This window comes from Rattus norvegicus, chromosome 3 (genome assembly GCF_021556685.1).
Source record: "Rattus norvegicus strain SHRSP/BbbUtx chromosome 3, alternate assembly SHRSP_T2T, whole genome shotgun sequence".
NCBI classification, from domain to species: domain Eukaryota; kingdom Metazoa; phylum Chordata; class Mammalia; order Rodentia; family Muridae; genus Rattus; species Rattus norvegicus.
Genome location: NC_141536.1, coordinates 44,245,886 through 44,259,030, shown reverse-complemented (window position 1 = coordinate 44,259,030; position 13,145 = coordinate 44,245,886). Strand labels below are relative to the sequence as shown.

The 13,145-nt window shown below is 44.9% G+C and overlaps 1 protein-coding gene across 6 annotated transcripts in view; it reads left to right on the top strand.

The window, feature by feature from the left end:
• Nucleotides 1-13,145, top strand: part of Itgb6 (integrin subunit beta 6) — a 123,608-nt gene that overhangs the window by 94,459 nt on the left and 16,004 nt on the right. For all 6 annotated transcript variants that reach the window (NM_001431676.1, XM_087651669.1, XM_087651668.1 and 3 more), the window contains 2 exon segments: nucleotides 6,331-6,553; nucleotides 9,295-9,389. In NM_001431676.1, the coding sequence (NP_001418605.1) occupies nucleotides 6,331-6,553; nucleotides 9,295-9,389 (318 nt within the window).

The following is a 13,145-nucleotide window of genomic DNA, read 5'->3' as shown; positions in this document are numbered from 1 at the left end:
CAGTCTCCCAAGTGTTTACATGACTGCATCACATTTAGCCACGTACTAAATGCCTACTAATTCTAGTATGTTAGGTTCCAGGTCAAGTAAAGCCAGGCAAGAATTCATGTGAGGAAAAGCCTATGGAAAGAATGAAAGTAGGAAATAGCTTGGAATTTCTCAAAAATTTCAAGAAATTTTTAAATGCATATATTAATATTTTTATGGATGCTTTTGTGCATATAAAACCAATAAGAATATACTACAGAAGCCAGGTGTGGTGGTGCATTTCTTTAGTCTGAGCACTGGGAGGCAGAGGTAGTCAGATCTCTGTGAGTTCAAGTCCAGCCTGTTGAGTTTTAGACCAGACAGTTCTACATAGTAAGACCCCCCCCACCCATTGCTCTCTAAGAGAATACGTTACAGATGCTAGAAAGATGGTTTTGTGGTTAAGAGTACATACTGTTCCTTAGGGGAGCTGAATTTGGTTCCAACACTCTTGACAGATGGCTTTTTAGCATCTATAACTCCTACTCCATGGGTCTGATGCCCTCTTCTGACCTACATGGGCTCCTGAACATATGTGGCATTCACCGATAAGGACACATACACATAAAGATAAAAAAAAATAAAGTTTTAGGAGCTAAAGAGATGACTTACTGGCTAAGAGCACATTCTACTCTTCCAGAGGACCTTAGTTCAGTTCCTAGCACCATGTGAGGGGCCCCTCAACTGCCTCTAACTCCAGCTCTAGGGGATCAGAGTTGGTAGCTGTACTTGTGTCCACAGACACAAATAGTGAAATAGTTAAGAATGAATCTTGTAAAAAGAGTGGAAAGAATAGGCCATGTTAAACATGAGTCAAAATCATTCTGATGCACGAATTTAATTATAACTTATTCCAACAGGAAAGACAAACATTAGCACAAATTTAAATGGTACAAACATGGTCCACAAGGAAAGGAAGCCCAGTCCCCAGAGGCTGAAGTGGGATCAGAAGCAGAAGGTCACCTGACAAAACTTTTTTTCAAAAATGAAGAAAAAAGAAAGAAAGAAAGAAAGGAAGGAAGGAAGGAAGGAAGGAAGGAAGAAAAAAAGGAAGGAAAGAAGGAAGGAACTTATTTTCAGGAAAAGGAAGGAGGGAAGGAAGGAAACGCTAAAAGAATGTTTTGAAAAATACATGAAAACATTTATTCCAAAGAAAATTATTTCCTTTCCCTTTTCATTCAAAGGGTCACTTTCTGATTCCAATGTGAATGCGCGCGCTCGTGTGTGTGTGTGTGTGTGTGTGTGTGTGTGTGTGTGTGTGTGTATGTGTAAACCCACATCAATGTTTTTATTGGATTTAGACAGGACACGGCCTGTAGCCTGACAAGAAGCAATCCATGACAAAGCCACCGTCAGCTCATAGGAAGGATGTACCTGCAGAAGTCCACGCTGCCTTTGTAGTAAAAACACATGTTCAAAAAAAAAATGCTTTCTGAAGGTCCCAAGTGTTATCTAACCTAATCTAATGGCATAGGCATCATCCCAATACTCCAGCCCCTAAATTCTGGGTAAAAATACCTAAAACAGCAGGAAGTGCTAACTAACATGTGCAGTTCCCCCATTTCTTTCCTCCATTTTAAAAATATGTGCAGGATATCGGGAATACACTCAACCTGTATACCGTATAGATAGGAAGGTCAGACAGTAATGCCGCTTCAAATCAGGTGCAGGAATCACAAAAAATTCTACTTAGAAACCTCCAGCAGGGGCAAGTTCTTTCACACTTCAGCAAATGTAAAATAATAATGATAATAATGATGATAATAATAGTAATAATAGTAATAATAATAATAATAATATACTCTACAGCCAGTAGCCTTCTCTTCTGAAATATACAGTAAAAGTCAATGCAAGTATTCACATCCAGTCAGGATTGGTGAAGTAGCCTCCCTATGTCTGGGACTGTGCTCAGTGCAGGGATGGAAATTACACCACACTGTGAAGAGAAGCTGGGATTTGCCAAACTTAACAGATGTGCCACTCACAACTTTCAACAGATCTCACTTACTTTGCCAATAACGTCCCGGACAGCATGCTGTTCTTCTGAAAAGCTTTTATCATGATGTTCTTTTGTCTGAAGGCGTCTTTCATCCATTCGTAAGCACTCAGAGATGGAAGGCTCCATTGATTTTGTTTATCCTTGCCTGAATTCCATTAGTCTATTTTGATTCTAAGAGACTGGGAGCCATACCAGGCAAATGGTATTAGAGGAGAGAGCTTCCTGCGATCATGTACTTAGGAGCTATTTTCCAGTGGCATTCCAGAAAGATCTATCCCTCTGAAAAAGGTAAATGTTTCTAGGTCTTGGGTTACCATCTTGCTTCTGCATGAGTGTAATAGGAAGGTGCTGGTTTGGAGGCATGAACAAGTACTGAAGATAGTTTGCTGCCCAAGGACATGCACTGGCCCCTCAGGGACCTAGCCGATGGCCCGTGAAGGCCAGCAGAGTACAGGGTTTCTGAGGTCTGAAAGGTGTGTCTTAGAGTTTTTCTGTGAGAGTCCTTTTTGTGCAGAGATATACTGGGTGGCCTCAGGGCACCTGGAAATGCACATGTATGCATAATGTTAAATTTTCAGAATAAATAACAACCTAGAGCTGTTTGCCCTTTTATAGATGTTTCCCCTTTCCCGAGGAAGGAAAAAAAAAGATACTGGGAGTTCTCAAAATCTCTTACACCTAGAAATTAATTCTTGGTTTTCACCCAAATAATTTACTATCCTTTTTAATTCCTGGACCCAATTATGAATTACATAGGCTATGAAATACAGCTGAACTGTCTTACTGCCATGGGTCCAAATAAATGTAAATCCATCTTTCATCTGAAATATTTTGCCATCAAAATATTATTCCACACAGAGTAATATAGAGAGAAGCCCCATACACACAGAACACACACACACATCCCAGGAACATTCAGATCCCAACTGCGAAACCACTGTGGTTTGGAGCCTGACAGAACCTTGTATAAAAGGTCTCTTCTGTTCTCATTCTCGAGGCCCAGTCACAAAGCCAGAAACATAAGTCAACGAACTACTCGAACCAAGTCTGCAGGAGAGAAGGCAGTCTCCCATCCGCGGGGAACTCGCCAGCATCTTCTATGAGCCGAAGCGCGCATCATTTATTTTTACTTTGTTTTTAATAAAAGTATAGAACTTTTATCCCTGGTGACTGCTTCTGCTTGCAAACTCTTCCCCCAGATAGCTTTTAGAGATGAGCCCTGTGGAGCTCAGTTACAGCATGGAGCACCGTGGTAAACACAGGCACATGGCACCTCAGGTAACTGCAGATTTTGCTGGATGAGCAAAACTTCTGGTGCAAGATGTCAGCATGGGTGCCATCTTTTTCTCTTTCTGAAGGAAAGTATCTGTTATGAGTTTGTAAATAAATACTATTTGTTTGGAGTGCCAAATGCTTGCTTTAATATCCACAGCAAGCACTCCAAAATCTGTGGAAAGGAGACTTATCTGAAACATACTATTTACCACTTTAGAGCCATTTTGTGGCCTGATCCGGAAGGGAGCAGTGCACAGCCATCTGCACCATTGGCTCTGCCCTGTGGAACAATTATGGCATCACCTCCCCGCTTCTCTCTCTGACATGTATGCAGCTCCCTTCTTCTATCTCTATCCATCGGAGTCTCCAAGCACCTCCTCCTGCACACTGAGTCTGCTCTGGGCACAGAGCTACTCCCATTTCCCTCCTCCCCTCAGCCTCTCCTTCGAGGAGCCTTTCTTCTGTTCCTGTTTTACAGGCTGATGGTCTCCAGAGCTTGGGGATGGTCTTGTGCTCTGACTGCTTGCCCTAGACGATCTGATTCACAGCTGCCTTACCTGAAGCTTTTCCCTAATGGATCCCAAGCCTCTATACTTTTCAACTGCTTACTAAGATGGCCATTTTCTCCTCCAAACTCAACAGAACCGTAGAGGTTCATTGTCCAGCCCATCCAAAGCTGGTTTTCCTTTTCTGCTTCAGAGCCATTCACTCATTCACTCATCATTCATTCACCAAATGATCTTCACTTTATGACACATATTAGAGTACAGCAGAGACCATGAGCCAGCTTCCACATCAAGTCAAAAGAATGCCATGCCACCAGTGGGCTATCCAGCCTGTTGACCTGTTGAGAATTCTGTCTGTCTGTCTTCATGCTGCGCTGTTACCAGTCGTGCCCCGTCCTGAACCTTTCACCTTACGTTGCTTATCTGTTCATCTCTGTTCTCAAGACCACAGCCACAAGTCAGGCCCCTGCTCCTGCAAGATTTCGCAACTGCCTTTCCTGCCTCTCATTTGACCTTTCTGTGATGCCAGGACGTCTACACACATACCTGTCTGTTCAGGTCACTCCCTTATGTAAAATTTCATAAACTTCTGGGAAAATACCTTCTTCAACCTTGCAGCTTCTCATCATCTCACTTCAGACACACTGTGGACTTTCCCGTGTCCCCTTTGCCACAGACATCCGCACCACCACCTCTGCCCTACAAGTCTACTATGGTTGTTGTACACATTTCCGTCACCTCCTGTTGTTCTCTCTCTCTGAAATGTAGCAATTCCCTCCTCCTAACAGTCCTTGTCTTCCAAAATCAGCTCAAACAGCACTTCTTGAAACCCAAACCCTATTTACTTTAGAAAGCCTTCCACCCCGCCTCGTAGACTCCACATACTGTATTACAGTTGGCGCTGGTAGTAATAATTTGCCTGCCTCCTACACTAGAGGATAAATTCAGCAATCTTATGCTGTCAAATTCTGCATCTCTGTTGCCAAAATGCACTCAGGGCTGGACCCATAATTGACTCTCAGTTTCTATTCTAAGGCTAAAAATCAGATCAAAACTTGGTGAATGAAATTAGGATCATTACGATTTGACCCACTGGTCAAAGAAGAGGTGGAGAAGGCTCCTAATTGCTTTCCACCTTTCCTGGATCAAAGACCAGGGGTGGGTAAATTTAGTGACGAGTCACCTTATCTCTAAGTCCTTTCCAGAGGGTGTCGGCTCTGCTTTTGCTGTTACCTGGGCTGTCCTTATTCTCTGCATGGGAGGTCTGTTTTCCTGTCTGTCGAATCTTCATGTCCAGTAAATTCTCTGGCACAGAGCGTGTGCTCTGTGACAATCTACTGGGTAGTGAATTTGTCAAGTGCTTGGTGTATTCTAACAGGATGGCTAACCAAGTGATGTAAAAGTAGAGTTGTGCACAGGGCCACAACCACCGGAAGTAGATTTTTTTATCCCTTTATTTTTTAAGGGAGGGTTTTTCACACCTTCAGAGTAGGCATACATTTTTTTGCAGCCTACTTTTAATAAGGGGTCAACCTCTCTCCTAGCCCATCACCCAGCAGAGGGATTGGAAGAGAAAAGTAATTAGGCTATGGGGGAAGTGGGCCTCTTCAGCAATAGTTCTTTGGGGGCGAGCTCTATCTTCTTGGGCAGCAGTTCAGTCCCATAGCAAACACCAAATACAATTCAGCAGCTACAGCCCAGTCCTCTAGGCAAGCAGACACCAGGCAGCTGTAGTTCAATTCTGAAGAAACTGTCTGGCTTGCCAACCAGCCTGAGGCAAAGCCACGGAAGCAGCAAACTGCCACAGGAACCTCTCGAGTAGTTCTCGGGTGAGTTTCTCTCAATGTCAGAGTTGTCACAAGTTGAGCGCGACAACGCTCTGTAGGGCGAAACAATACCCGTGTGTCTTTAGCGAAGGATATCAAGGTGCAGCAACCAAACCAAAGCTCAGTGCTCGTCTCCCACTGTCTGTGGGGTCATATGTATACTCTGTCATTAAGCACCCTTTCACCTGTGTCTGCTCCAGGAAAGCAACCATTCACGTGTCTGCTTTAGCAAGACATCCCCAGCAAAACATCATTTGGCGTAACTAACTTTCCAAAGAACTAGAAGTTTCCATGTCACTTTAGCTTGGGTGATATAAAGGTGTGGGTGTTAATCCAAGTGTATCCTTCCTCACCATCCTAAAACCCAATGAACAAAATTCACCGAAGAGCTCCGATGGGCTTGTGTGCATGGTCTCGTTTTGACTGATTCTCTATTCCTTTTGCTGGAAGTGATTTTCAGCTAGGAGACAATTTGGTGACTGCACAGGGCCAGCAACCCCCCACCCCCACCCCACCCGTCTCTCTCTGTCTGTGTGTCTGTCTGCTTCTCCGCTTCTCTCTTTGCCTCCCGCCCCTCCGTCTCTGTCTCTTTCTTTGTCTCTGTCTGCCCCACCCCCACTCGGAGAAGAGAAGCTATTCCCCATCCTGGAAGTGGTCTGGGCCTTAAGCAACATTGTGTGTGTTATGTCTTTTACAGATAATGGTGACTGTGACTGTGGTGAATGCGTGTGCCGGGATGGCTGGACGGGCGAGTACTGCAACTGTACAACCAGCAGGGATGCGTGTGCATCGGAAGATGGCGTGCTGTGCAGCGGGCGTGGGGACTGTGTCTGCGGCAAGTGTGTCTGCAGAAACCCTGGAGCCTCGGGACCCACCTGTGAACGCTGCCCTACCTGTGGAGACCCCTGTAACTCGAGACGGTAGTGTCACTACTTCTTCATTCTCGTCTGTGCTTAGCTTTCTGTGTGATCAAAGTTTGAATGACATCTGGCAAACTCCAACCTCTAATTGTGCCATCTCGGTTTGCTCTCAGGCAGACACCAAAACTCATGGCCCAAGAGCTCCAGTGAGCTTCAGCCTGGAATGTCAGCCTCTTACTTGTCTCTTTCTGGGTCTCGATTGTCCAAAACTACAATGTCACATCTCTCTAGTGGCAGCTGATGTCCCACACTGAGAGTGTCAGCTGCCCTCTCAGTTGAATGCACTGGAGATATCCTGCTGACACCCCCAGGCAGTCAGTATCTTTTCTGGGGAGACAGACGACCTTCTTCTGTAGACCCCGTCTAGGCTGACCTTGCAGGATTTGTTCCCATCCTGGGAGATGGAAGGAGGCAGAAGCAGGGAGACAGTCTTAGCTTTCACTTCTCTCCCCCCTTATCACCGTGTGCTCTCACACTTCTGTGTGGTTATCATCATCGTCATCATATATACACTGTGGTTGTTTGTTTATGCTACTAAGACAATAACAACAACAACTAAATACACTCATATGTTTCTATTAAGACTGATTTCTGGTTAGCAGCTTCACTTTACAGAGTTGAAACACATTTTGTAGGACTGAAGTAGGTCTCCACATGGCTGTTGTGGAGTCAATTGTCTCTGCCAAGCAGCCAATATGACAGAGCAGCCCATCTTCCTCTTTAACTCTGAATCCTAGATTGGTGACTTTTGCATTTCCATGGTAACTGAGGGAGAAAATCCATTTCCCCCAATGGTTATCCTCCAACTGGGTGTCGAGACTTTTCTCTCACTGTTCCTGGCAAACTGAGGCACAAGCCAGAGCGTGGAGGCTGATTCAAATGACTTAAATAGAATCAAATGTAAACTTCCCACTGACAGAGTGATTGCCTAGCATCCATGAGTCTCTGGGTTCAATCCCCGGCATAGCCACCAACAAAAAAAAGTAAAGTCTCTTCAAGGTGGTTCTTTCATTGCTTTTCTATTCCGTCTCCTTTGTAACCATGAGTCAGTGCTTTTTCTGGTCTGTAAGATGTGAAATTAACAATTAAAGCTGTTCCAGCTTGGGAACCAGCATCAGTGACTTGCTGTCGATGCTAGTTTTGAGATGTCTGTTCTTTCTTTTACTCAGACACATGTTCACCTACCTGACAATTATGAAACACTTGCTGTATGCCATGAATGGTGTTGAATTATATGCACACAGTAAAACAGTTATGGTATTTACCTTCATAAGTGCTAAGGGTTTAAGGGAAAGATAGGATTTTTTTTCTTTCCATAGATATAGGTATATGGTGTGTGTATGCACATTTGCTTGTGTATAGGGCACACGTATGGTTGGCGCATGTGTATGGGTGCCATAGGCCAGGAATAGTTCAACATCAGGTGTCTTCCTTGATCACTTTCCCCTTTATCTATTGAAGTGGGGTGTCCAATTCCTGATAAACTGGCTAGCCAGGTTACCATGGATCCCGTTTTGCCTCCCAAGTGACGGGATTACAGGTGGTTGCCATACTTGCCTGGTTTTTATGTGGGCTTTGGGGATCTGAACTCTGGTCCTCACACTTGCATGGCCATCCCCGAATCACATTTTTTTAAAAAAGTAATTAACAGAGATTAGTGGGCTTCCAGGCACAGCGCGGATGTAGAGGGAGCTATGGAACCGCCGGGCAGGGGAGACCAGCATTGCTGGGGCAGTCACAGCCAGATACACAAAAGCAGTTTGAAGAGTCACTATAGTGTGCTCCAGGCCACACCCAGCCTGCCCAAATATATTTAAAACACACAAGCAGTATCAGACAAGACTTGTGTTTCCATTCCCACAGGACTGCTGATCCAAGCCCTGCCACAGAAAAGCAGTTCTCAGCCTGCAGGTCGAGATCCCAACAGGGTCCCATATCAGCTATCCTGCATGTCATGTATTTACATCAAGATTCATAATAGTAGCAACATTACAGTTGTGGAGCACCAACAGACAATCCTCTGTTGGTGCTCCACACCATAACAAAGTGCAGCTTCTTCGTATGTTTGCAGACTTGTCCTACTCCAGACTGAATCTATTTGTAAAGTCACTTGTAGCATAAGATTAATTCACGGCCTGCATTTTACTTTGGTCTACAGACATCTTTAAAGTAGTATAATTTCCTTGTATCCTTGGAAAAACGCTTTTCTATAAGCAGCAATCTTTTATTTAGATGCCTGAATTAATGAAGATCTGGGCTATAATCCTAAGCTTTAAGAACCCACCATCCAGGCTTATACTTAGTCAAAAGAGTAGCAGAAAATCGAATTTTAGAATAATCGCATTTGACATCTATTAAGAGCACTCACCATTTGTGGAATTCCTGCTGAGACGTGAATCATTTGTGTTAAGAAATTCACAACTTTGTCTAGACTCTAATCATATTTATGGATATAAACACCCCCTTAGGTTGAAACTGTGAAATGAAATACAGCTAAATCAATCAGAAGCAATCACAACAGATAGAGGTGATAGAAACTACTGTTTTTCAAGGCTGACTTGGGGGACACTGATTATGGAGTAGAGATCAGAGCAATTTAGCATCCTCCTAGATGCCACTCAGCCCTCTTTCTGAAAGCATCAAGAGGTCACTGTCCCCAGTGAGACCACTTAGGAGGCCTGCCGGCTGCTTGTCTGTTCTCTACCAGCGCGAGCTGATGAACTCTGTTGTCCCGTCCACAGGAGCTGCATCGAGTGCTACCTGTCTGCAGATGGCCAGGCCCAAGAAGAGTGCGAGGACAAGTGCAAAGCCACCGGTGCCACCATCAGTGAGGAAGGTGCTCCTTGTCTTAAATCACATAGTTCTTGAGAGGCAGAAATGGTGTGAGTCAGGGGACTCCCAATAACCTGACCTTACTCATACCAGGAGCTAGCTGCCAAAGTTCCCTTCCCCTTATTTGGGGAATAAATGCATTTTCTAAAGTTCAAGAAAGGATGAGCTGAGGAACAAGCAACTTAAAGCCACGGCTAGTCTATTGGTCTCTGCTTTGTTAGCGAGTTCGCCCCTGTTTGACAGGGGTGACCTCAGAGAACTCTATAAGGCTCTATTTTCCAAACTAGTAAGAAGGAAATTGAAGAAACAGACAGCTGTTAGCTCCCATGGGCAGTCTGAAATTTTCATTTATCATGGGATTGCCTTATTTCAAGATAAGATATGGTCTGCAGTAACAGCTGGCCTGACTTCACTGTATAGATTCTGCAAGTGTTCTGCTCAGTAGCTTTCACTCCCAGCCTCCCAGCCAGGGGCATTACATCACCATGCCTCCATCCCCCCTCCCAGCCAGGGGCATTACATCACCATGCCTCCATCCCCCCTCCCAGCCAGGGGCATTACATCACCATGCCTCCATCCCCCTCCCAGCCATGGGCATTACATCACCATGCCTCCATCCCCCCTCCCAGCCAGGGGCATTACATCACCATGCCTCCATCCCCCCTCCCAGCCAGGGGCATTACATCACCATGCCTCCATCCCCCTCCCAGCCAGGGGCATTACATCACCATGCCTCCATCCCCCCTCCCAGCCAAGGGCATTACATCACCATGCCTCCATCCCCCCTCCCAGCCAGGGGCATTACATCACCATGCCTCCATCCCCCCTCCCAGCCAGGGGCATTACATCACCATGCCTCCATCCCCCCTCCCAGCCAAGGGCATTACATCACCATGCCTCCATCCCCCCTCCCAGCCAAGGGCATTACATCACCATGCCTCCATCCCCCCTCCCAGCCAGGGGCATTACATCACCATGCCTCCATCCCCCCTCCCAGCCAGGGGCATTACATCACCATGCCTCCATCCCCCCTCCCAGCCAGGGGCATTACATCACCATGCCTCCATCCCCCCTCCCAGCCAGGGGCATTACATCACCATGCCTCCTTCCCTCTGAACTTGTTCTCCAGATCCAAGAAACCCTCTTCTGAATGATAATCACATTGAGCTTCCATTTTCATCTGTTATGTCTAATCATTTAAAATGAGAATCTAGTGGCAAAGACTCACCACAAATATTTAACACAACTGCCTTTTAGCTGAGCAGGAAAGGAATACACACACACACACACACACACACACACACACATATATACATGGCCTGTAGAACACATGTAATGGGGTTAGAATATGGAAACTAATGTATTTCCAAAATAGAATATATATTAAATATATATTATATATACATATAAAATACTTTGTTTCAAATTGTTGTGATGCTACAGTTGAATTCCTGGGTGTGTCAGAACATGATGAGCTCTCATAAAACCCCTCCTCTGTGCTTTTCTGGTGACTGCAGATAAATAGGGCGCATAGCAGCAGGTGGAATGAGATGCCAGGTGCTTTGTCTGACACCCAAGGTGAGCCACATTCAAGGACTGAGAAAGAGTAGCATCGGTGGCGTGTCCGCCTCAGTAACTAGTGGGCATCTCAGTGGATCCTTCAGGCTCCTTTCACAGCAGTGGGGACAGTTACCAGCTGTCTCTGGGAAATGAGCAGAAATCGCAGAAAAGGCCTGCAAATGACTGAACTCAGTTCGCCAGCAACACGGGGAAGGCAGTGTGCTGAGGAGGGTCTGGAGAAAGCATGTCAGTCATGGAGGTGTGAACTGGGCAGTCTCTGGGTCCAGGTTCACAGTTTTCAGAGCAGATGGACAAAAAGGCTTGAGCTTGAGAGGAAGACTAGCTTCCGTGGCATTTAGAAGATCTATGTTCTTTTGTGTTTGACCAAAGTATCTTTAAGAGAGAAGGACACGGATTACTGTTTCTAACTTGGAAAATGGAAGTAACGAGGGGGCCGCTAACACTCTCTAAACACTAATAAGGACAAACTTGACTGAGAGGTGATTTGTCCGACTGAGTTTAAAAGGCACCTTTCTTTCTTTTTATTTTTTATTTTATTGGATGTATTTCTTTATTTACATTTCAAACGTTATTCCCTTTCCTGGTTTCCTGCCCATAAGCCCCCTATTCCCTCCTCCTTCCCTATAAGGGTGTTTCCCCCATCCACTCCCTTTACCACCAGTCCCCTACACTGGGGGTCCAACCTTGGCAGGACCAAGGGCTTCCCCTTCCACTGGTATCCAACAAGGCCATCCTCTGCTACATATGCAGCTGGAGCCATGGATCAGTCCATGTGTGCTCATTGGGTAGTTGTTTAGTCCCTGGGAGCTCTGGTTGGTTGGCATTACTGTTCTTATGGGGTCTCAAGTCTCTTCAGCTCTTTCAGTCATTTCTCTAATTCCTCCAACTGGAGTCCCATTCTCAGTTCAGTGGTTTGCTGCTAGCATTCGCCTCTGCATTTAACATGCTCTGGTTGTGTCTCTCAGGAGAGATCTATATCCAGTTCCTGTCAACATTAACTTCTAAGCTTCATCAATATTATCTAGTTTTGGTGGATATATATATATATATATATATATATATATATATATATATATATATATATATATATGCCACATGTGGGGCAGGCTCTGAATGGCCATTCCTTCAGTCGCTGCTCCAAACTTTGCCTCCATATCCTCTCCTATGGATATTGTTGTTCCCCCTTTTAAGAAGGACTGAAGCATCTGCACTTTGGTCATCCTTCTTCTTGAGCTTCATGTGGTCTATGGATTGCATCTTAGGTAATTCGAGCTTTTGGGTTAATATCCACTTATCAGTGAGTGTATACCATGTGTGTTTTTCTGTGATTGGGTTACCTCAATCAGGATCATATTTTCTAGTTCCATCCATTTGCCTATGAATTTCATGAAGTCATTGTTTTTGATAACTGAGTAATATTCCATTGTGTAGATGTACCACATTTTCTGAATCCATAAAAGTCACCTTTATAACATCCTTTAGGGGTTGGGGATTTAGCTCAGTGGTAGAGAGCTTGCCTAGCAAGCGCAAGGCCCTGGGTTCGGTCCCCAACTCCGAAAAAAAAAAAAAAAAAGAATAACATCCTTTAATGTCACTGTCACACCACTCTGAAAAGATGACATCACATTTGCTCCGCTAAAGGTCTTTTAGCATCTGCTTTCCTCTGCTAAGGGCATGGAGTAAAACAGACATACCGTATAACTCACAAACTCACCCTCCTTGCATGGGTGATGGGGTGGGGTGGGGGGATGGGGTGGGCCCATTTGACTTTATGTATTCTGATCTGCTCAGAGAGTCCTGCTTCTTAATTTACCCCACTATGGCAGACACTCAGATCATAGTTACTCAATGCTTTTTTTCACCAAATGCTACCTCTGAGAAGTTCAATGAATTAAAGCATCCACAGCTTTATATACTCTGGAAATGGGAAACTAAATTCCAGGGCTTTGCGAGTCTTCATAATTGCTATGTACATTAAATGAAGCACGAGTGTGAGTCACCAGGAGAGGCACTAAAGTGAAAAGAGATTCCCAAATGTGGCTCACCATAGAGCCCAACCCCACCATCACCACCATCTCCTTAGGGAAACTGTTTACTTCCAGGACTTTAAGCTGATCACAGAGCTGAGGACTTAAAACTCAGGGTGGCGAGTCAGTAGTACAGACATTCATGTTTTCAA